The sequence below is a fragment of the Asterias rubens genome, chromosome 1 (genome assembly GCF_902459465.1).
Source record: "Asterias rubens chromosome 1, eAstRub1.3, whole genome shotgun sequence".
NCBI classification, from domain to species: domain Eukaryota; kingdom Metazoa; phylum Echinodermata; class Asteroidea; order Forcipulatida; family Asteriidae; genus Asterias; species Asterias rubens.
Window position 1 is genome coordinate 11926189 of NC_047062.1, and position 25408 is coordinate 11951596.

Sequence of the window (25408 nt, forward strand, 5' to 3'; positions counted from 1 at the left end):
TTTTGCCGGTATGTGGATCTCCACACAAACACGTCAAAGATGCGGGTAGGATTTGCTTTGTACACAGTTAAATAATGTCACCGAGGGCGTTCAGACACAGTAACCCGATCGAGTTCTGAAGTTCCGAATCGGTTGAACCCCGAAAAGTTATTACCAATGTGGTCGTTAATTTACGTTTTCTTCAAAGACACAAGTTTGTTTTTGTATGGTTTGCGGTAACACAATTGTAGGCACATTATCTTCGAGCTGGGTAGATTATGTTCTTATGAGACCTAGATCGCAAAAATTCTGAGTAGATTTTATGGAATTCGGGAGACTTATATATATCATGAACCATCTCTTCAGCTCCTTTTTTTACATTCTGAACAGTCAAGTAAAGAATTCACACAAAACATTCAAAATAAGCGACGAGGGAAACTTGGCATTTCTGTCCCTGGAATTTATCTTGATTTATTGAGGTAAATATCACTACTACTTTCAACCAAACAGAATTTATTTGTTAAATGTAAACTATATCTATTTAAAAATGGGCTATACGAAAAGTGGTACTGCCGCATTGATGATGTCTTTCAATAACACACAGAGTGTGTACCTACACTTAGTTGACTATACAGTATGTCTAAATACAAAATCAAATTACCATAGACCATGGCCCAATTTCATAAAGTTGTTGAGCAGCAAATACTGCTTGAATTATTTCTCTGCTATTAAGCAACAATTGATTGGGGTACCAGTCACAACAATTATACTTTTCTGTGCTTAGCAACATTTGTTTGCTTACAGGCTTTATAAAATTGTGCCTATACGTAACCTGTGACGTGACATGTTTACAAAAGAGCCAGAGAGCCTGGAGTTCCTGTATGGGTGATTTGTACACAGCCAAAAAGAAGAAAACTCAAAATCATAGGTTTTTTTTATATAAAGAAAGGGGCCAAATCTTAAAACTTGTTCAGTTGTTGCTTTTATAAATTGAATTTGGACACAGAATGTAAAATTTCCCATTTGGACAGTGTAGCATCTTGCCTGCCAGAAAGGCTAAGGAATATGCAAGGTCACTATTTTGGTAAACATAGGCTACTTGGTCTTCACAACAAAACAAAATCATACAATTAATTTAAATTCAAAAGGGGAAAACAATTCTACACAATTTTCTCTCCCTCTTTCGGCATTTAAGTTGTTAACATATACATATTATATTTCAGGGATTACAATATTGATTATGAAAACATACTATGTACAGTCAATTAAAACTGGTTCAGGTTCACTGCATTCGGGAATAATAAATTTGTCTACAAACAAACAAGACTTAATTAGTATTCTACTTACAAATTGATACGTTTTAGTTTTAGGAAAAACAAAATGAATACCATTCAGTTAAAAAATTCTTTGTACACGAGTCCAAATTCTATGTACATCTTAACTAGGACACCATTTTATCATCGGAAAACCTTGAAATATGGATTCAACTTTTTGGTCCCAGGGAATTCAATTCGTTTAAAAAGATTTAAAAAGATTGTTTCAAACAGAAAAAAAAATGAAGGGAAAAAAAGGACAACAAAAATACGATCAAAATTATTGAGCTAAATGTTGACTGACACACTATAATGTGTCATCCTGACTACACACAATAAATCTACAAATATCATAATAAATTTATTACACATATTTACACATGACTGTTAACTCGTGCAATCAAAATCTGCCAGATGGTTAACAATCCACTGCAAATAATCTCACTAAATGAAAGACCAAAAAAGTAGCTAAACCATCTTTTACATTTCTAAATTAATTCAGATCATAAACATTATCATTAACAGGTGTTGGCAATCTTCACTATCCCCATTGGGTTACATTGATATAGGTCAAAGGTCATCGAGCAATGAAGCCTTAGTTCAGTCACCAACACCAAAACTATCCCCATTGGATACATGTTATACCCCAATGAGAACCCTTATCACCCAATATAAGCTCCCCAATCTGGAATTCATATGCATTGACGTCATCCAGCCGCCATCTTAAAGGTAAAATGGTGACGAAACAATCGAAACACACAGATTTGAAAGCAGGGCGCACAGTAGTGGCCAATGAACAAGCTCCTTTTGACCTCTAAGTGAGGGCGCTCTACTCAAATGACATAATGTGCATAATACTTCAAGCAAGCACGTGTTAGTTTAAGTTAGTACAGCTGCATTGTGGTGTATGCTGTCTGTGGCATAATGGGTACCAGCATATATCTCTTCCAGTTTAACCTAAAAATAACATAAGCGCCTGAGTCAGACAATAGTGCTTAAAAGGGAGGGTATACCTTGGGTAATTACTCAAAAAATTAATGACCATAAAAACTTACTTGATAGAAAACACTGCTGCTGAATAGCGATTCCCTTCAAAGGGATGTAGTTTTAGAGAGAGGGATTCAAACAAAAATTAATCTGACAAATGATTTTGCATGAAACGTTTCTCAGATTGTGTGTTTCAATTATAGAATTGTCCAGCAAGGATGTCCAGCGAGTGTGCATCTAAAACAAGGTTCCCTAAAAGTGCACTGAATGGTAAAACACTAGAAAGCCAGACTCCCACAGTCGCATCCCATTGCAGGTGAATTTAGCCAGTCCATACTTCCTGCGAATGCGAAGTCAACAAATATTCGCAGCAGTTCAGCTCTCTGCTCAACTGACTTGCAAATATCACTGTGAAAGGATAGTTGTGATGTCAATTTCACGCCAAATTTTCTTCGTATTCGCAGGAAGTATGAACCGGGCTTTAGAGTCAATAAAAAAATATCATATTCATAACACCAATGAATGAAACATGACAACATTCACAAACTAAATATCAAACCAATTAAAATAAATAACTAGCACACTAAAAGGTAATTGTAGTTTATTACTAGTTAAAATATAAAAAAAATTACGAAGAAAAAAAAAGCTAGCTGAGATATTTTTACATTCTAAAAGTAGAAAAGTAATAAATGGATGTACACCAAGTTTACCTCTGAATAATACGCCAAAGTAACGTCATCATCATGTAACGTCAAAGACTAGATCGTTTTATTTTGAAATTGAGCAGGGAACAATATGCTTTTGTTCTCGTCAAGGAAATTTGTTTAAAACGAGTCAATAATACTTGGTTGCTGTACGACAGCCTTTACAACGTCCAATTGTTGAGAATGACAAACGTTTCAACAACAAAAAAGACTGCTGTGCTTCTACGATCAGATATTATTTACATCAAAAAGTGTAAAAATGCAGAGCATACATTGGAATGATCACGCTATCAAAAATGTACACGATATAAAATCCCTGAAAGAAGTCCTATACAAAATCAAGGACACACTACAGACAGACAGACAGACAGACAGACAGACAGACAGACAGACAGACAGACAGACAGACAGACAGACAGACAGACAGACAGACAGACAGACAGACAGACAGACAGACAGACAGACAGACAGACAGACCAACAGACAGACCCAGTGATACTTAGTAGACATAGGGGATGATCCTATATGGAACTTGAGCGCAGTACTTGTTCCAGACGTTGCCATACTTTTGCCTGCAGTGGTCCGAGTCGCGCCTCTCACGGTGGACGAGAAGAACGAGCATGTAGATGGGGTAGAAGTAGGGGATGATGCTGCCAAAACCTGTATGAGAAGGAAAACAAAATAAGAAAAGGGATGTCTTGAGAAGGGAAAAGACTTAATGAGTGAGTCTGTACATGTTGTAACATAAATAACAACTCTGCAATCGGGGCGCTTTTTGTTTATTGGAATTCATGGTATATTGTCGCTAACATTCGGTATAGCTTCCTATATAGAGCCCATATCCGTCACTCAGTGACGCTCCATACAGTTTTTTTCCTACAAGATATGAGCAGTATTTTCAGTCCCGTGGACGTTTCAAAAATACGAGCCCGATGTGCATATTGTAGGGACCCCTTTTGGCATTTGCAAACTTTCTATGCCGTGTCATAACCATTTTGCTGACCTTTCTTAGGGCAAACACTCAAGACTAAAGAAGGAAGAATATCACGCCTGGGCCCAGTGTTTATTTCAAGGCCCCAGAGTGAGGTACTCTACTCACCACAGCACATTGACCACGACAGTGCCAAGAGGATATCTCCCAAGTAGTTGGGATGACGAACCCAACCCCACCAGCCGGATACCAGGAGACGTTTCCCTGATGCTGTGATCAATACATTAGCAGCTGTTAAAAAATAAATAGGATGCCAAGTGTTAGGCAGGTACAAAAGGAATGAATTGAGGCCCAGTGGTCAGGGGTGATACTGTTGGAAGTACTTTGAGACACCCTTCAGGTGTGAAAAGCGCGATATAAAAACTGGTTACTATTTTAATATAAGTGTCAAAGACATTTTTAGTCACCGAGAAAGACTGTGCTAACTATTTATTGCATTTATACCACAGTGCTGTCCTTTTGGTTGGTGAGCAGTTTTCAGACTTATTAAGTTTTCAAATAATAAATAAACCAAAGGAAACTCACTGGGTAAATTTAACCATTTTGGATTAAACAAAGAAAAATGAACTTTATCATCGACAAAATAAATGGCACTAATAAAAAAAGAAAGAATCACATCATTTTTTTTTTGCACCACTCTGGATACATTATTTTGTGCTTTCCTTTGTCTCCATAGTTAAGAATCTCCCATAGACTTTGTACACAACATTCAATGTGGAGCACCCAGTCTTTATAATTCCCATATGGAGACCTTCTTCTGTTCCCTTTGCTGTTTTGTTTTGATCTCCATAAGGTAGTGAATATTAAATCACCTTTTACAAACCCACTTTTTTCTTACCTAATCACAGGGGCTTCAGAAATCTTTCCTCACTCTAATTTTAGTTTGGATTTGGATTTGATTTTAACTGAGGCAATGTTCAAGAGTACTTACAAGCAAATTGGCTGGCATAAGGATTTTCCCGGAATGCGTTTTTCTGGGAGTTGGATGCACGGAAAATGTAGTAGCCAATCACTGAAAAGCAGAATAAAGTAATAAAATAAGCATTACAGGAAATCGTAGGAGAAAAAAACAAACGCAACACTACAGAAATTATCAAAGTTAGTGTCAAGTCGAGGTATGATTTTATTTGACCATAATTTCAGGAGAAAGCAAGATACTAAAGTATTGAATCTGAAATGCAGGGGGAGTACTTCTCCAGTTGTTATACTTAGGTTTTTACCATACACCAATGTCAATAAAGCACTGTATACTCGGTACTTTCCAAAGTTCCGTGAAAAAAGAAAATCCACAGGCAAATCACTCAGCAGATGGGATTTGATCCCACGACCCTTTGCATAGCTACAGCAGGGCCCAGTTTCATGGCTCTGCTTACCGTAAGCCAAGAATCGCGGCTTACAGAAGCAGGGAATGTTGTGCTTACCGCAAGCGTATTTCACGGGTTAGCTGCAAATTTTGCCTTTTGCACATGCGTACTCAACGATCCTAGGCATTCTAAGCTTACAAGGCTAGCGCAGAAACTTTGGGTATGCAGGTAAGCAGGGGAAGTAAGTAAGTGCAGAATTCGGCGGTAAGCAGAGCCATGAAATTGGGCCCAGGTGTTGTACAACTAGACCACCGAGCTAGCCCTGCTGGCTAGAGGCTCTTTGATTCCTTAGAAGTCCTCCAATTCTTAAAGTGCCTATTGTCGTCCGGCATCATGGCCTACAGCTTCACATATAAAACCCAGGGAGAGAAACTTACATCCAAAGGCCAGGACGATGACCAAGCAGTAGTCAGGCATGACAGCAAGTGATGGTCGGTCAGCCAGGTAGCGGGCTTGTAGGGTGTAGGTAAAGGGCACCCAGACGAGGTCACCAAAGACCAGCATGAAGCCGAAGCCGTCGTGGATGATGTCCATGGTACTCAAGATGGCGTGCTGAATGCAAATCAATCAGAGAATAAAGAAAAAATCAATCACAAAGATAAATATAATTTTGTATAGCTGTTGTATATTTATTCAATTCTGTTTTCATAGATTAGTCAACGCTTGTGCACCAACAGGTGGCATTGGGCGCAGGCCTGGAATTACAGGCAATGGCCTCCGTTGCCCCTGGTCTTCACCTTGGTGCCCCTTTAAATGTTTCCCATAGACTTTAAGATTTTCAAATGAAAAGTTGTAAAAGTTTTTGTGCTGTTGTGGTATATCCGTAGTCTTTATTTAAATTTGGCTGTTTTTCTATTTTTAATATTAATTAAGGTTTTTTTAAATATATTTTTATATTAATAAAATTTTAAAATTTTAATGTGTATGTAGTTGCTGGGCTTGAGTTTGAGTCTGGTGTTCTTATCCGCTCGGACACACAAAGTCACTTTCTTGATGAAATTACCTCAAAGAGGAGAGAGTCAGCGACGTAGAGCATCTGGAAGAAGGTAACGAGGAGCAGAGCCCATGGAGGGTTCTCAGGGAAGTCAGTCCACACCTTGACCACAAAGGCTAGATCTATCATCACCTGTTACGCACAAACAAACATTCGTCATAATTACAATGACAGTAATTATAAAACAAAAATTAACAAACAACCAAACGCTACATACAAAATGCACGGGATAGAGTGGTAAGTTTCTATGTGATCTCTCTACTGTCATCAGGTTAGCAATAAACAAAAAAATAAACGAGGTAAATTCTAATTTTTTTTCGATTAAACAAATAAATATCGACTAGTGTGGGATTAATGTACCAGAGCTCTACCAACTGAGCTGTTTGGACCTAAGGTCAGCGATCTCTCTATATTGTCAATGTGCACAGCCACAATCTTGGGTACATAATTTTATGTTTATTTTATGAACAGTTTGAACACCACTGATGTAGTAGATATGTAGTAAAATTGTATTTTTATATCAATTAACAATCACTGTGTCAGTGATGAATAAAAAGCGCTTGAGTTTGTCGGTTACGAGATCTGCAAATATTTATCTGTCGTTCATTTTGTGTCTTTGTAAACAAAAAATGTGTACCAATTATTGTGACTGTTCACCAACATCTTTTTCATATCAATTTTGTTTGGGTAAAAAGTGGCAAATGAAAAAAACAGGCAAAAAGTCAGACATTACTTAGATACGACTGGTAAGTTTCAGTCGAGATTTAGGTCCTGGTTGTAGAAGAGAAAGGAGAAGTCTGACCGAGTTTGACCACTACTTGAATCTGCATCGCCAGACCCACCAGAGTGGAGCAGTAAGCGCTCAAGAACTGCAATCAAAAACAAGTCTGAGACTAGGGCCCAATTTCATAGCGCTGCTTAACAGTAAGCAAATTTGCGTGCTTACTGTAGCAGAACAATTTGCTTAAGCCTTAGCGTATTTCACAGGTTAGCAGAAAAATTGGGCGGCCATATTGCGTGTTTACCGTGGGTTTGCATTGTGACGCCATTTATTTTCGTGCGGTAATAAATAATAATAATAATAATAAGACATTTGTAAAGCGCCTAATGCAAAAGCCTCTAAGCGCATTAAAGAAACAATAAAATAAACAATTAGAGAAAGATACAAGATACAAATAGGCAAATTACAAAAAAGAAGCTTTAAACAAATGAGTTTTCAACAAGGACTTAAAACATTGTAAAGTATTAGCTGGTAAGCACTGGAAGGTTAGCATGCCATTTCGTGTGCTTACGGTTAGCAGCGCTCTGAAATAAAAATTGCACAGTAAGCACAAAATCATCCGCTAAGCAGCGTTATGAAATTGGGCCCAGATCACTTACCCAACCAATGAGTCCAGGACGTAGCTCACAGAAGACCTTGAAGTCAAAGTTGCCAATACGTGGGTTGAGTTCATGGCCCATGAAGAAGTCATAGAGAAAATTCCCTGATTAAAGATATAATTAGAAATATCAAACCAGATTGGAAAAAACAAGCAACAATTGATTTTGCTCTGTTGCAGTATATTTATTTGGACAAAGACAAATATTTTCATAAAAGTGCCACAACATGACGTCATATCTCCATTTTGTTATAAGGTCATATCTCAAACAAGAGCTGCCTAAACATAATGTTGCATCTCCACATCTATAGGCTTTGTGTGTACACCTTTGCTTTTCTAAGGTAGATACAATATGATTGCACAGATACAACGACATGATTATATTTTGCATAACAAGAAAGAAAGAAAAAAAGAGCCTGGACAGATGACAGGCACCACTAATAGTCCTTAGAAGTGCTTCCTTACATGTTTTTTGGGGTATAGACTGTAACAGGTTTTTAATCACATATTAATTTTGGTTTTAAATTATACACCGATGTGTGATAGCACTGTAAACAAAAATCCACAGGCATATAACTGGAATGGGATTCAAACCCATGACCCTTGCAATTCTAGAGCAGTGTCTTACTAACTAGACTACTGAGATTGCCCGGTAGCTATAGAGGCAGTTCGAATGCTATGTTTTGGCAGCGGGTACTGCAACGATATAATAGATGCTAAACTTGCATCCAGGAAAAAGACTATCAATTTTGGTTTTTACCCATACACCGATGTGTGTTAGCACTGTATATTCAGCACTTTCCCCGAGTCCTGTGAACAAAATTCACAGGCATTATTACTCGGTTGGGATTCGATAACCCTTGTAATTCTAGAAAAGTGTTTTACCAACTAGACTACCGAGGTGGCCCGGTAGCTAGAGGCAGTTTGAATCCTATGTTTTGGCAGCGGGTACTGCAATGATATAGTAGATGTTAAATATGAATCACAGGCAACAAATATCCTGTTTTAGACTACGTTTGCATTTCTAAGAGTCCATGGCTTCACAACCAGAGCAAATGAAACAAGAACTGTATTTGTTAAACTTACCAGAGTTTCCACTGGGTGCCAGGGCGTGACCCGGTGCCCTTCTGGCCTTGATGTACAGGAAGATGCTGAGCACGATGGAGAAGATGAAAGCAGTCGTCAAAAGAGGCAGGAACTTATCATACACCATGGCTACCGGGTACTTCTTGTACAGGAGACCACCGAAGAGGATCAGGGTTAGGATGAAGGAAAAGAATCCTGGGTGGGAAAAATGCACGAAAACAAAGGAAATAACTTTATGATGATGCTCGCCATTCTTCTATCTCCACCGTTATCAACAATGTAAATATTTGTCTACAATATATAAATGTTGTGTCAGGATAAACGGTGTTTTTTTTTACACCAGAGGGGGGGCAAAGGGCACCCAAGACAAAACAATTCTCACTATTCCGGGGAGTGCTTCTACATGTACAAAGCACTGGAAGTCGACCAACGGTGGGGATGATCAAGGTAATGTATACTGGTTAACAAAATGTTACCCTCTGCGCTGTGCGCCATTTTAAGTGCCCATCCTTAGCCATTAACATGCGTCTTTGTTTTACGTCACATAACTGATTGGTTCTCGACCAATAAAACTTCACAATTTGTCACCATGGTATAACAATAAAGAATGCAAGTTTTCTTACCATTGAGTTTGTAGTCCAGTCTCTGTCCATTACGCAGTGGTAGACCTTTTACAACCTATTATCATCGAAGACCACCAAAGAAAGATGTCATTAAACGAAAAAGAAAAAGAAAGAAAAAAAGAAAGAAAGATAAACAAAACAGTAAAGTGTGGTCCATACTTCTTGCAAATGCGAATGCGATACGAATTTTGCTGCACATGGCTGTTCTCACAGCGAATGTTTCGCAGGAGTTGAGCACAAGTAAACCGACACGAATTATTTGTTGCGGATTTGTGACGTCGAAATTCATATTGCGTTAGCATTCGCAGGAAGTATGAACCAAGCTTGGGGGGTTATTTGCAGTATCACTTAAATTTTATCAATCAAGAACAAATGATAATTGTACACAAACTTTTTGGGATGTCGTCAATGTCATTCTTTATAACAGAATTGAGAATTGGCGCATGTGACAAATGGTCTTCTATGTCAGGGTTCCCTTAATTCTAGGCCCAGTCAGTAAACTTCAGGAGGTTCACAGACTCTGTGCATCATCAGAAGTACTAAACCACAGATTCGGACACAATGTGGACTGTCTCTCTCTCCCTTTGATGACTATAGACAATTTTGTGACTCAAAAGGAAGTATCCAAAATTCAGAAAAAAATTCTGAGAAACACAAGCCTGTTATTTTCGAAGCAAACTTGTCAAAGCTTATACACTGGAGTTCCCTTGTGCCGACTTAGAAACAAGCACAAGGAAAGCAGCACCCCCAACCAAATCTTTAAAGGTCTCACCGAGCCGATTGGCAACAAGTAGAAGAAAGCTTGCAGTCCCATCCATCCCAGGAAGAGCAAGGCAGCCTCGAGATCAAAGTAGTCTCGCCAATCACAGGTATGAGCTGGCCATAGCTGCAGACTACACTCCTCCTTGCTACAGGCGAAGTACAGGTAGTAGATGAAGAGAGGTAACGACACCATGATGAAGAAAGCACCTGTTGTTGTAGAATAAAGAATACATCAAAGTCATCAGTTTAAAAACAAAAAAGAACAGTTTTCATATTTACAAGCACGCATTGTTTAGAAAATCATGCCTTCACTGAAACCTTCCAAAGCTGACAAGAATTTTAGTAAAAATCTTCCATAGAAACCAGGGATGTGATAGGCTATTGAGAAAAAAAACAAAGGGAAAAGAACTATGAGCGCAAAGCGTGAGAGCTTGCGAGCTTGGAAGCTTGTGAGCGAGAAGCCTGCTTACATACATTTATCTTTTGGTTTTGAAAGCTCTACTCTGCAATTTGGGGTGTTCCATATGTTTGATCTTTATTTTTCTATGAATTTGATCTAATTTATAAAAATAAATAAACAATTATTATTTTGTTTATATTAATTATTTTATGGGGTGTTGGAGGCTATATAAATATATTTATAAAAAAAAAAACCTGAGAAATCACATCCCTGATAGAAACAGAAGCTTGATGTGAAACGAACCGAACAAAGTTTGTCAAGCTTACCAAAAGGTCCGCCGAATTCGTAGTGAACAGTCTTTGGAACTTTCCCCGTCTTTATGTCAACTACTGGCTCTAGGATTTGATGTCCTGACTTAGTGGAAGACCGTGTCGTGTAGGTGTGGACCTCTGTTGTACTCTGGGGAGAAACAAGTTTAAAAATAGTTCAACTGCCCAAAGAAGATGCTAAAAATGCTTGATAATTGATATCAATTAACTTCAATGGTATAATAAATTTTAGCAATTTTTTTTTAGTTTGAAGTAACATATACTTTTTAAAATACAACTTTGCAATTGCAAAAGAAGAAATGTCCAGACTGTATTATATATATTTTTTTATAGAAGAGATTGCCCAACATCACAAGGCGAAGTGCCACTTCCAAGGCAGGGCTCGAATTTCACGCTAGTCCGCAGGCCCGAGGCCAGTGATTTTAGCTTCGGTCCAGTAAACTTTATGCCGAACAAGTCTGGCGGTCTTGTGTTTTTTTTAATGCATACTAATATAGTAACTATTACAAATAATTATATGAAATATATTATCTTTCATTAAAAAATGTATTTCAATCTCATTTAAAATAAAAGTTTTTGTTTTACTTGTCGTCAAATCAGTGTTCTGAGCACGCCTGCGGAACGTCAATCCGTCCTTTTATCACGTGCATCAGGCTGCATACAAGTTTTCCATTCAGTTTACTCATGCCCACACCTTGTACATCTAGTCTCAAACATCTAGTCTCAAATTTATGTTTATGCACCCGGGGAGTGAGCGAGCTGGGACGAGGGAGTGATGTGTTGGTACCCGGCGCAGCGGCACACCTTAGTACAGCGATGTTTGTTTACCACTGACCATGTGTAAAGTCTGATACCTTACAAAGGAGTGTTGAATTTGTATTAAGAAGGTCTGGTTGCAATACCACACATCCCTGTGTTGCATGGATTAAAAGTAAGGTCTTGTTGCCAAACGTCTTGCTAAGTATGGCTACCAACAGTGATGAGCTTCTGACTACTGCTGTCAAATTTTTGGTCAATCTTTTTATGACGATCTTTTTATGAATGCTGCACGTTGCAGTGTTTTGTTGGTGATTTGCCTGTCACATCAGAATTTTTTTTTTGAGGCGGCGAGAATGACGTGAAGTAGGTATATGGAACTTTATTGATTGGGTTTCACAGCAAAAAAAAAGCCTCCTAAGGGATGAAAAAGGCCTGCTGTTCTATCCTGTTAACTTTTTTTTTCCTAATAAAATTTTGGTCTTGTAAAAAATCTTCCGGTCCAGTAAAAATTCTGAGCAACAAGCCCTGCGGTCTTGTGGATTTTTCCCCCAAATTCGAGCCCTGCAAGGTGAGGGCTACACTCACTTTAACTAAGTTGGTCCATCGACCCAAAACAACTGCCACCAGGGGCATGTTGTCACCTACTTCTGGGGCTGAAACAGGGTTACCCCCATCACAGTCAGTAAGGATGTAGGCGTGTGTATCATCCATTAGGAACCTGGGTGGTACACTACCATCCCAACTTTTGGGGAAGCAATTATGGTTAATTACAGTGCTAAAGGCCATAAGTGTCATGACCGGATTCTGAACCCACATTCGAGGGTTGCTGACAACACCAGAGCTTGGGTTTGGTGAACTAGATCACCTGTCAATGGGGTGCCACCAAACATTTATACTTTGTACACTGTTTAAAGAACAACCAACTCAGTTGATGAGCAGAATGGTTGCATGGCTGGCTGGCTGATTTTCAAAAAGTAGAGATGGATCTGAAAATCTTGACTTACCCTGGTTGCAAGGAGTCTCTTGCTCCTCGTTGGAGTGAGCTGGACCTTCGTCTCGCTCTTACTCTGTGAGATAATGGTCTTTGTTTTGGCCGGTGTCTTGCGGCCGGGACTCCTGGAGACACGTTGCCGGGATGGTGACCGGGCAGGTGACCTTGACCTTGACCGACGTCGTGACGGGGATTTGGATTGAGACCGCCTTCTGAAGGAAGCTGCAGACTGCGGAGTGAATGAAAGCCACAGGCAGGAAGAAATGATATGAATTACATGACTGCAGTTAAATCATCCAAGTTGAATCACTCATAATTCAAGTTTCCAACAGTTTAGGTCTTTAAGAAAAAATGCCTGTCAGGAAAAAACATGAGCCTACAAATGAACTTGACCGCGCGTCACTCAGACTTTGCGTTCTATTTTGTTAGGAGTAATTGATGGTTTTTGCAAGATGATGATATTCAAGGGGCCTTCCTGCCAACCTCTTAAAATAACTTTCATTCAGTTATCTCACTAAAAAGACGTTCCTTTCAAAAAAGAAATGTTAAATTCCCTGTCTTCATATGTGCCTTGTACACTTTTACTGTTTTTTTTCTTCTTCGTATTGTCTGCAATTTTGACTGAATATTACAAAATGTCAGCAATTCAGTCTTTGGCCTCCATAGAATATTTTATAACTAATAAGCCCAGCAGCCGATTTCACAAAACTTTACGCAACTGCGTAAGTCCACTTGCGCAACATTTATGGCGTAAGTTGCGCCATAAACGCTGGGCAAGTGGACTTACGAAGTTACGTAAAATTTTGTGAAATCAGCTGCAGGCCTGTATGCTTCATTTTTGAAAGGGCAAGGACACTAAGGCACTTTCTCCCTGGTAAAGGGCACCCTATAACGAAAAATTAAATTTCTACTGGAGTAATTCAAGGGCACCAAGGAAATGACCAGGGGACATATAGAGGGAATTGCCTTCGTTGTCTCTAAGAATTATCTAGCCTGTAAATATGTGAATGAATGATTGATCGGACTGCTTTGCAGCTAAACTAAATCACTCCAGACTCACCCTGATGGATTCTGCAGTGACTTCATCCTCGGTTCCCTCTTCAAACCTGACCTTGTACTCATCGTCTTCGATGCTCAGGATCATGGCTGGGTACCAGAGGGCGCTGCCTGGCCATTTGACCATCACAGACTCTCCAACTGAATACCCTTTACTTGGCATTTTAGTTAGATTTGTGCAGCTGCATTAACAAACAAACAAAACAACAAGATTAACACATCAAGATTAGTATTAGTATTGAAGGGAGACTAAACCTTTGGTAGTTATTCTAAATAGTAATTAACATCAGTGGTTGTAGCTAGACTATTTTTTTTTAGTGGTGGGCTCTAAATTCAATTTAGTCCTCGAAGGGCGAGCAGTTTAATAACAAAATTATCCATGTTTAGATGGGGCCATCATTGCTGAAGTGCAATCTGGGGGAAATCTGTGCTGGGCAGTACAGTGGGTTTGGCTGAACAATTTTTTTTGTAGTTCTATGGCATGGGCAGGCTTGCCTGGCATAATATGTGCCAACGGACTACTGATGACCATATACTAATAGGCATAACAAAAAACTTGGTCAAGAGCATCGGAGAGCTGTTGATAATGATATTATAAAACATAGTAGACACGACCCTTTCTTTTTATTTATGGTTGTAGTATTTAGTAACGTAGTTTTGTTTTAGTAGCGAAAGAAAGAGGTAATTTTTTGCCAACAAATATGAATCTGAGCAGGGGCAAGGCTTCCATTCCTTCCAGCTCTCTCGTCTCAGTCTCAGGCATTTGAAAAAAAACATGCGGAAAAGTTTCCGTATGGCGCCACCACTTTTTCATTCGATATGAAATAATATAGTATCCAATTTACCTCAATGAGATATCCCTTTTTGTAAAAATAAGTGAAAAAGTGGTGGCGCTGTACAGAAAGTTATCCAAACATGCAATTGCAATTGTTTAGTTTTTTTCTTTAATAAAAATTAATACTTTCTTGTACAGTAGGCCTACTTTTTAACTGTCTACACTAGCTCCACAACTGTACTTTGACTCCCCTTGAGTCGAGAGAAGGTTATTATCACTGACTGTATCAGAGTATCTACTAAGTGTACAAAACATTCCTGAAACTGCAAGAACAATCCATAAATTTGACCCCATCAAAAACTTATGTTCATAAAAAGTAAACACTAAAAACAGGCCTACACTACAGAGACTGACCAAAACGGCTGTATTTCCGACACTCGCTCGGTAAACAAAGTTAAAATGTTCGGTGTCGTTTATGCTCTTGGCCCACGAATAATTCCAATTAATTAATTTAATAAAAAGGTTTTATATTGTTTTATATATTATTATATTTGTTACGATCACATATTCGGTTACTTACTTTATAACGACCTTACTTGTCAAGTCTTTTTGTTGCAAAAGTACACGGCGTTTCACTACAGCGTTTCACACACACAACAAAATAATAGTCTAACGGTTTATTCACATTCGCGGTTCTACAGAGGGAACCGTGCTGATTGGTCAATATCCACAGGGGTCACAAATACTAGTTTCTGGTTGGTCAGTTAAAGAAGGTATTATGCTAATGTTAAAAGGAGGAGGGGCCAAAAGCTTCTGATGCTTTGGTATGCAGCAGAGATAGCCTTGGGAAATACTTTACATTACAATGTCCCCCATCCCCCCACCATGGGTCCCACCTGGCACTGCCCACCCGCATCTTTTACCGGCATAGAGAAAGGATGTATTTACTACAAATGGCCATGCAATAAAGATGAGATTAAACGGATGGATAACCAGGTTCTTTAAAAGAAACAAGTTGTTTCCACCCAAACAAACGAGAATAATAATACAACTAACACAAAAACTAATAAAAAAAACCCAAACATTTCATTAGACTAAACCAATGGGGTTGGCCCGTAGAGCTATATAGCTCTATGGGTTGGCCTCAAAAGGGAATTGTTGAGGGTATAGGCGTAGTCATTGGTTTCGGCTCAGCCCTGGGGTCTACATGTATGATTTCACAAAGATAGTTCTAACTTGGGACTAGTCCTAGTTTAGGAGTTATTTAAAAACTTAAGGCTAGTCCAGAATAGTCTTATCGTTCTCGTCTTTGTGAAATCCACCCCAGGTAGGCCATTCAAATAATTATAATCAATGCAATGTTAGCCTGGGTCTTATTTTCAGGTAATCCTAGGGACTATATCAAATAAAAATGGTTCCTGCTTAATTCCTTGCCGATCCTGAGGAAAATCGACATAATATCCGATTAGAAATAGACCTTCGGTTATCAAAAGAAAGTGTAATGTAAATAGTATCCTACAACAGGCGACTCTGTCCAATACAGTCTTCTTTAGAAGTATTGGTTTTAATTTCAATCAGTGTGAGGGTAAGACCAAAATTAATATTCTTTATCCTCGATGCAAATTAAACATATATTAAACCAAAAAATGTATCGTCTTGCACCATAAAGGATATGGTACGAAATAGAATTTTACTGAGTCATTCCATGCCAGTTTTGATGTTTTAACTATGAAGTGTGGACCTGAGAATTAATGGGGGTCTTTGAAATTTGAAACACTATTTGACACACGTCCGCAGTGTTGTTTTACAGTCATACAAATGAATGTCCACAGAGTGACTTTGATCAAGTAAAGACAGACAAATTCACAAGATAAAAACTCAAATATTGCATATTAAAAAAAAAATCTGCTTGCATTTATTACAAATTGTAGTCTTTATATAATTACTGTATAACATATATTGTAAATTAGTGTAACAATATAATTGTACATTAGTTGTCCATTTAGAAAAGTGCTGCACTTATTTTACTACCTTGGTTATCCAGGACATACAGTAAATTATAAAAATGTATTTGTGTTATTTTAGGTTCCAGTGTAAGGATGAGACAACCACAAAACAATTTGTTAACAAAGTAAGCAGTTCGATTAGCCACTGAGTACATTAAACAATAACCCCAATAGATTGCAACAAAACATGGTTCATTCTACATGCATGTACTAATATATTCAGCCATTAAATGGTGTCTTATTAACTCCAAAATCCACACTCAGTTAGACATAGTAAGATTTTTCATCGGTTATCATTATAAATCATAGAGTATAACGTTTATACAATCCGCACAAATTAAAATGACATTGACATTTTGTACAGAGTTCTTTCTTGTTTGAAATTTTTCTTGTTTGAGATTTAAAAATATACATATTTATGTCTGGAGTTTAGTTTATTATTGCTTCATGGTAGCTCAAGCAGAGTAGTTGATGATTGGGAGCGGTTTATACAGTTGACTATGACAATTTTAATAGATTTGTGAAAAATTGTTTGACATTGTTGAGTCTGGCACATGAGTTATCGGTGGTATCTTCAGAGCAAAAGTGCAATCAAACTTTATGTGATAAATTATAAAGGTTTTTTTCCTTCTACTTCCAAATGCAATGCTTCAAATTATTTTATACAAATTCAGTCACATTTCATTTTTGAAGAGGGGATTAGAAAGGTCAACAGTTGTATCGTTTTTTTGTAAGCAAACCATTTTTTAGTTGTAAGTTTGTAGGTTCACTCATCAATGATTTTGATAAAATGTTTGCTTTCAAATACAAAACACCATTGTTGCACAAATTTGTGTGCTTTCAGATGCCTAAAAAAGTGAGAAATTATCTCTTTCTCAAAAACTAAGTTACCTCAGAGTGAGTCGTTTCTCACAATGTTTTATACTACAAACAGCGCTCCATTGATTGTTAGTTTTTATGCTATCAATTATTATGAGTAACTACCAATAGTGTCCAGGCCTTTAATGCACAATTTGTTTCTGTTTCAAGATGGATACAAATCTATATTTTCCAATTAGTTTAAACAAGTTCTGGGCGTTTATCTTATTATATTATTCACACAGTAAGTAAACTAATAATTTATTTGACACGTTTAATATTTTGTAGTATTCCCTAGTAACCTTTACATGTACAATGACCAGGTGTTTGGTACAGTTAAACACATTATGGGTACAAGAAAATAATTGTCTTGGTTATAAATTGTTGAAATTGAGAAATAAATACAACGGGAACTCACAGAGGAGGCTTAATATTTAAAACAGATTCTTGTTTATATTAATTCTCGCATAAACCATAATTGTTTATTCTGTGGACCAAGTTATTACATATATATATAAACACCTAATTTAAGAAAGAAAAAATCCAGAGGCCTAGTTAAACAGCAAAAACATCTACATAGGAACATAATTCATTAGTATAATTTGTATTTATAGGAGTATATTAATTAGCATATGTACAAAATGCATATTTATGCATGTGGTTGATAAGTTGGCACAATATGTACCTTTAGAATAAAATGAGCAAAAAAATACTTTAAGCCGCCCCCAATCACTTGTTAGAGACTTTTGAGATGATAGAGGGCGCCCCACTCACCTGACCCTTTCTATGTGTAGACTTTTATCATGCTGCCTCCATCTTGGTCATGTTCCTCGTATCCAAAACAATAATGAATGCTAATAATCATTTGCAATTAGGCACCTGACTATTTTGTTCTTCCCTCCTCAATTTGGTAACATTTATATCAATGGGAGAAACTCAAGATGGCTGCACCGGCTGATAAAGGTCTATTTTTCATTGTTTTGTCATTGTTACCTCTAAGATATGCGGTGTGATAACGTCAATGCATACAGGCAAATTGTTCTAGACATTGAGAACAAAGGAAAAGGGCGGGTGAATGTGAAGCCCGCTATCCTCTTAAAAGTCTCCCACGGGTGTAAAGTCACATAATCTATGCTCTCATGATGGTTATTCATTGAAAAATACCAGGTACATATCCATCAGAAACAGAACATACAAGTAAACAATACTCAACTTCATTAAAGATAATTAATTTAAATTATGATCACGTCTGAGTACAAAAAATGGGTTCGATTTACAATACAAGAGTAAGATCTGGAACTGTGTGCAAGCAAAATCAGTTGAAAAGATTTTACACTGAACGCTCATGCTGATAATGTTTTAACCATGGCAACTGTAATTGCAAAGCAAATCTTTAAAAAACCTGTCACTCTTGTCCTTCTTTACAGTGCTTGTAAATGTTTGGTATGTACTTACTATCAGGAACGTCCACAAAATCACAGCACCTTTGTGAGCAAAAGGTTGCAGACTCAATGGGCCATATTCATTAGAAATAGTAATTGCTTTTTTTAGGCTTTTGCTTAGATCTTTATACAGATGTATGTATAAAGACGTAAGCAAAAGCCTAGAAAAAGCAATTGCTATTTTTTATGAATACGGCCCAATGAACCCTTTGCTTCAAAAATTGACCGTCCCTCAAGTTATTCCTTTCTTTAAAATAATATACAATAAACAGTTAACAACAACAAATTCTATCAAGCAGGGCCCAATTTCATAGAGCTGCTTAAGCGGAAAATAGTGCTTAAAACTCTTTTAGCTTAGCAGAAAGATGCAGGATACCAGTCACAAAATGTACATGTACACCATGTACTGTACCATGTATGTGAAATGGTAGTTTGGCTGGTAACCTTACACAGGTAAGTTAAGTATAAATATCTTGTGCTTAAGCAGCTCCATGAAATTGGGCCCTGATGATAGAGCTACACAACTTCATTTGCTTAGCAAAGATCAGCAGTGAACCAGTCACAAGCTTTGCTTGTTATACAGCACTTTTGCCAGTAACAGGCTTTAGCTTTGAAAGAATCATTTGCTTGTAGGAATTGCCATGCTGTGAAAGGTTATGAAATTGTACCTGCACATGAGGACGTTCGAGTTGTACGGTAACATTAGCATTCATGTTAGTTCATTTCAATCATTGAACGAGTAAAACATATTCACATTATCAACTAAAGGAAACAACAGTATAACGCATGAGGACTGCCTTGAGAGTAATTGCAATCAGTTGTGAACGCCCTAGACTCAGTTTTCTTGTTAATTTTGTAAATAAAATTAAAAATAATATGGTATATGGTCTTGAAACACTATGTGGACTTACACATGCCCACACAGTGTTTTTATAACAGTGTTGAAGAATCTGATGTCCACAGAGTGAATGTTACACATGATACCACCCAGTAAATGGGTTAGAGTCCATATTTCCATGCACAGCCACAGGCCTGCTGAATCCCCCACAAATATTTACCCCCCTTTATAATAGAATTGATTTATACCCATAACTATTTACTTCTAAAACAATGCAGGCATGTACAGCACAAAAGGATAATTGGTGAAGTCAGGTCGAGAATTAATTAAATACCTCACAAAAAAGTAGCCAAAGCAAAGTGCATTTCTTACAAAAAAAAGTTCCATGACTATTTCATTGAAAGAAAGACATGGGTCTCTCAGACACCGACCAATAATTTTGTTTCTTCAAACAAACGGTTTGCTAATGGTAAAAGAAGTCAAACCTGATTCATGACTCCAAAAACTGCTTTGAAAAACTAGCGTTCTAAATGTTAACAACTATACAGAGGTCCTTTAAGATATTTTGTTATATTTATATAATGCCTTCTTGCATAGGTGAGAAATGACACAAAATCAAATTCATAATAGTCATCAAAACGCTTAAAAGGGACATCTTTTTAAAACTATCAGCAAAATATCTATTGCTTTTTTTCTTCTTTTTTTCGTAGTTTTTCTCATTGCCACAGCTGTGGTGGCAATGCATTGGTAAAATCCCCTTTAATCTATGCAAAAAGAAACGTAACACATTATACAAAAAGTACTAGACATGCACCAGGCAAGTTCTTCTCGGGAGTGTTTACTATTTATCTATCTGGCGACCCACTTTTCTAAAATGCTCTTAGATCTATAGTTTGGTTACTTTCAGGACGGGGGGAATGGTGGCGCTGTTTAAAAAAAAAACAATAATTGAGGCACTGTAGATGGTCAATAGTTGAACGGTGTCTTATCTTTTGCTGATCTCTGCTCGAACAGCTGAAGAAAAAAAAATGACAAATCAACATTACATTTCTGAATGATACTAGGGTCAAAGTTCACTTCGGTTTTTGGAACCATTCGATGTTGTAATTCTATAGACGATGTGACCTATGTTTACATTCAAATCGCCCTCTGTTGACAAAACACTGTACACGTCATGTTTCGCGGGGCAAAAAGACGCGTAGTCATGGTAAGATTGCGTGTACTTTCTAGCTGGCTGCCAAAACACAAAGGTTTTGCCCGGCGGTATGCGCACGTATCATGTTATGGTTTTTGAGTGACGTCAGAGGTCACATCGTCTATATATGTAGATATAAACAGTAAAATAAACCTCAAATTTTATTCCAAAAGGTGGCACAGTTTGTTTTTAGATATCGCAGCAATTTTTAAGCGGTTATTCCCACGCAGGAAGAATAACCCAGGATTGGAATACACAATGTGCAAAACGTTTCATGCAGAAAGGTTTCTCAGATTGGAAGGTTGTTGGATCCCTCTCTCTAAAACCACATTCCTTTGAAAGAATTAATTCTCAAAGTGTTATACATTATCAACAGCTGCAGTGCTTCTTACCGAGAAAGTTTTTTTGGGGGGTCATTAAATATAGAAAGGTTTGCGGTAACACCATGTAATGACTATCTCTATTGAGTGTGGGTGGTTCTGAAAAAAACCGTTGGTTTCAACTCGACGTTTCGATCAGTATGCTCTGATCATCTTCTGGAGAAAAGTTTCGTCTTCTGGAGAAATGTTTCATTAAAGGAACGTTTCGTCTTCTGGAGAAACACTTCATTCGAGGAACGTTACCAAATTGGTAAGAAACAAAAATCGTGAAGATCACAGATTTACATAAATCATACAAGGTCTTATGATGATAGTAGAAAACATCCCTTGATATATTTCTGTCTGAAATTTCATATTTGATGAGAAACAAATAATCTCATTTCGCGTTTGAAGTTTATCGCTCAGTGAGCGTTTTATTCATTTTTGTTTTGGCATCGATGCAATGCAAAATTTGTAATCGGTTTTTCACTATTCTCTCGTGACCCAGACGGCCGATCGATCTAGAACTTCTACAGGTTTGTCAGCTTACATGTATGTATATGGTGGATTACATTAAGTGCTTACACTGCCAGCAACTGTTTTGCTAGCAAAATTCTGCAATGTTTCTTTAATATTTTGAGTGTCTACCTGTTACATTGCTTTTTCCGGCGATAAGGATGAATCTTTTTCATGACAAAAAAAAGCCTGGTTAGAATTTGTTATTCTGTTGCAATGTGCTGAAAATGTGAAGAAGATGATGGATGTCAAAACATGTTTAGAACTTGAAAAACTTGGAGAAGCATCGAGTATACATTATATATCACACATGATTTGCCATAGTGGTCAAGCTCATAGGACTCAAGCAATGGCATTTCTGGGCCCATTTGCATGGCTCTTCTTAACTCCGAATTCTGCGCTTACGATCACGATTCCCCGCTTACGTGCGAGCGCCTTGTAAGCGTAGAATGCGCATGTTGTGGAGTACTTACACGCAGAAGCCCAAATTTGCTGCTAACCTGTGAAATAAGCTTGCCGTAAGCACAGAATTCCCTGCTACCATAAGCGCAGATTCTGTGCTTACGGTAAGCAGAGACATAAAATTGGCCAGGCCCTGATTACCAGAGTGTGTGTTTTGAGAAAATCTTCACATCGTTGAAATCTTAACTTACCTTCAATGATTTCTAGTTTGACCTCGTTCAACTGTGTCCTGATCTCAGAGAGGATTTCTTGTTTGAGTTTCTCAAAGTCATTGTCATTCAGGGAGCCGTTGCTATGCGTCGAGCCTCGCCTTCTGCTGAGAGAAATTCATACCAACGTTATAGTAACAACAGTGGCTTCTTATAGACTATGTGAACTTTTTTTACAATAAGAGTGACCTTGTGAATTCTTAAGCTAGTCTGGCAGGCAAGATACAGTACTGCACTGGTCATATGGGAAAGTTGACATTTTGTGTCATAATTTCCACATAAATCCAAGAGTTAGGAAGTAAAAGCTGGACAAGTTTTGAGATTTGCACCCTTTCATCATATCCAAAGTTGATAAAAATTTGACAATGCAATCTCCATAAAATATAAGATTTTATGTTTTCTTCCATTGAGCTGTGTACAAATTGTGCCTGCAAGACATCCAGGCTTGGTGGCTCTTTTGTAAACATGTGATGCCACAGGTCACATCGTCTATATATAGCACTCAAATCTGTCATTCAGTGGCCCTCAAGGCGCTCTGACATTACAATAATTTATCCGGCAATGTATTTTGAGCTACGTTTTTAAGTATGAGACATTTTCCATTACATAGCACCATGTGATGGTTTACAGAAATGCTGTGGTGCAATATGCTACCAATGAGCCAGGAACACAGTAAGTGTTACGTTACCAAGTAAGTGTTTAGGCTAACAATTATTTCGAGTAGTTACCAATAGTGTTTAGTGCCTTTAAGAAAGTGGTGTTTGAAGCTTTGCTTGGGGTGGTAAATAAGATAAGAATTAACTATAAAAAGTGAACTTGAGGGTACAACCATGACCTGAAGACTTACTTAAGTTTTGGTGAACCTTGAGCATCACTGGCCGTGCCGTTGGACTTGGACCCAAAGCGGTCAAATCTGTTGACTGTCGGTGGACCCGACTGCTTGCTGTCTTTCTCCCATGGCTTTTTACTACCGCCATCTGTCTCTGCAAATGTTCAAAGTGTGGGATTTTTAACTTTGCCGTTCAGCAATCAATCACACTAGAAATAGATGAACATACCAGGGGGTCCCAATTTCATAGAACTTAAGCACAAAAAGTAGCTAAGCACAAAACATTTTTACTGACCAGATTAAGATCACCTGCCTTGAATTTCTAGAGAACCTACCAAGAGAATCTATAGCTCTTTTAGCTCAGAAAATGGACCAGAAATATTCTTTATTGGACTCTGGCTGGTGGGTTTCAGGCCCAGTGCTAAACTTACCGGCCAGTGGTCCAGTGGGTATTGCAAGCCTTGTGGGTAACTGGCCAAATGCTCCATAACTGGACTCTGGCCAGTGCCTAAAGGACACAGTGCTGAAGGTACTGGGCTCTGACCAGTGAGTTACAGACACAGAGCTGAATGTACGGGACTTTGGCCAGTGGGTAACAGACACAGTGCTGAAGGTACTGGGCTCTGACGAGTGGGTTAAAGACACAGAGCTGCAGGTACGGGACTTTGGCCAGTGGGTAACAGACACAGTGCTGAAGGTACTGACCAATGGGTTACAGATACAGAGCTGAAGGTACTGGACTTTGGCCAGTGGGTAACAGACACAGTGCTGAAGGTACTGGACTCTGGCCAGTGGGTAACAGACACAGTGCTGAAGGTACTGGACTCTGGCCAGTGGGTTACAGATACAGAGCTGAAGGTACTGGACTTTGGCCAGTGGGTAACAGACACAGTGCTGAAGGTACTGGACTCTGGCCAGTGGGTAGCAGACACAGTGCTGAAGGTACTGGACTCTGGCCAGTGGGTTACAGATACAGAGCTGAAGGTACTGGACTTTGGCCAGTGTGTAACAGACACAGTGCTGAAGGTACTGGACTCTCGCCAGTGGGTAACAGACACAGTGCTGAAGGTACCGGACTTTGGCCAGTGGGTAACAGACACAGTGCTGAAGGTACTGGACTTTGGCCTGTGGGTTACAGACACAGTGCTGAAGGTACTGGACTCTGGCCAGTGTGTAACAGACACAGTGCTGAAGGTACTGGACTTTGGCCAGTGGGTAACAGACACAGTGCTGAAGGTACTGGACTTTGGCCTGTGGGTTACCGACACAGTGCTGAAGGTACTGGACTCTGGCCTGTGGGTTACCGACACAGTGCTGAAGGTACTGGACTCTGGCCAGTGGGTTACAGACACAGAGCTGAAGATACTGGACTCTGGCCAGTGGGTTACAGACACAGTAATGAAGGTACTGGACTTTGGCCAGTGGGTAACAGACACAGTGCTGAAGGTACTGGACTTTGGCCAGTTGGTTACAGACACAGAGCTGAAGGTACTGGACTCTGGCCAGTGGGTAACAGACACAGAGCTGAAGGTACTGGACTCTGGCCAGTTGGTTACAGACACAGAGCTGAAGGTACTGGACTTTGGCCAGTGGGTAACCTACACAGTGCTGAAGGTACTGGACTCTGGCCAGTGGGTAACAGACACAGTGCTGAAGGTACTGGACTTTGGCCAGTTGGTTACAGACACAGTGCTGAAGGTACTGGACTTTGGCCAGTGGGTAACAGACACAGAGCTGAAGGTACTGGACTCTGGCCAGTTGGTTACAGACACAGAGCTGAAGGTACTGGACTTTGGCCAGTGGGTAACAGACACAGTGCTGAAGGTACTGGACTCTGGCCAGTGGGTAACAGACACAGTGCTGAAGGTACTGGACTTTGGCCAGTTGGTTACAGACACAGTGCTGAAGGTACTGGACTTTGGCCAGTGGGTAACAGACACAGAGCTTAAGGTACTGGACTCTGGCCAGTTGGTTACAGACACAGAGCTGAAGGTACTGGACTTTGGCCAGTGGGTAACAGACACAGTGCTGAAGGTACTGGACTCTGGCCAGTGGTCCTGTGAGTTTTTTGAGCTGTGATTTACATCAGTGAAAGGTACATTTTATTCAAAACTTAGCTGAGCTGTTAAAAAATGTAACACTCGGTAATTTGAATTTGTTTCAAATTTGTGTTTGTATGGCATGCTAGGTCTGCCTCATCCA

General features: G+C 38.8%; 2 protein-coding genes across 8 annotated transcripts in view; both read right to left on the bottom strand.

Annotated features, from left to right (window-relative positions):
- Positions 1 to 3399: 3399 nt before the first annotated feature.
- On the bottom strand, positions 3400 to 15132 carry LOC117300592 (delta(14)-sterol reductase TM7SF2-like). The gene is made up of 13 exons (XM_033784257.1): positions 15073 to 15132; positions 13722 to 13899; positions 12675 to 12890; positions 10909 to 11041; positions 10193 to 10389; positions 9421 to 9475; positions 8798 to 8992; positions 7713 to 7816; positions 6342 to 6464; positions 5716 to 5890; positions 4906 to 4986; positions 4083 to 4205; positions 3400 to 3643 (listed from the first exon to the last, which is right to left on the bottom strand). Exons 2-13 carry the CDS (start codon positions 13878 to 13880, stop codon positions 3483 to 3485), a joined length of 1722 nt encoding a protein of 573 aa, XP_033640148.1. The 5' UTR covers positions 13881 to 13899; positions 15073 to 15132; the 3' UTR covers positions 3400 to 3482.
- A 2651-nt stretch (positions 15133 to 17783) lies between these two features.
- The window catches only part of LOC117300602 (vasodilator-stimulated phosphoprotein-like), a 71504-nt gene continuing 63879 nt past the window's right edge, over positions 17784 to 25408 (bottom strand). For 6 of the 7 annotated variants that reach the window (XM_033784297.1, XM_033784282.1, XM_033784266.1 and 3 more), the window contains 3 exons: positions 23225 to 23360; positions 22360 to 22484; positions 17784 to 20650 (listed from right to left, as the gene is read on the bottom strand). In XM_033784297.1, coding sequence (XP_033640188.1) covers positions 20622 to 20650; positions 22360 to 22484; positions 23225 to 23360 — 290 coding nt within the window. In that variant the 3' untranslated portion in view covers positions 17784 to 20621. The remainder of the gene's footprint in view (positions 20651 to 22359; positions 22485 to 23224; positions 23361 to 25408) is intronic. The other variant, XM_033784273.1, reaches the window with a different exon arrangement.

What these genes read in the sequence shown, in the direction of transcription:
- LOC117300592 (XM_033784257.1), bottom strand. Translation starts at nt 13,880, where the DNA reads ATGCCAAGTAAAGGGTATTCAGTTGGAGAGTCTGTGATGGTCAAATGG. An exon ending in AGAGACTCCTTGCAACCAGG is followed by an intron (nt 11,042 to 12,674) that starts GTAAGTCAAGAT and finishes GTTTCTCCCCAG; the next exon opens with AGTACAACAGAGGTCCACAC. An exon ending in CGAATTCGGCGGACCTTTTG is followed by an intron (nt 10,390 to 10,908) that starts GTAAGCTTGACA and finishes CTACAACAACAG; the next exon opens with GTGCTTTCTTCATCATGGTG.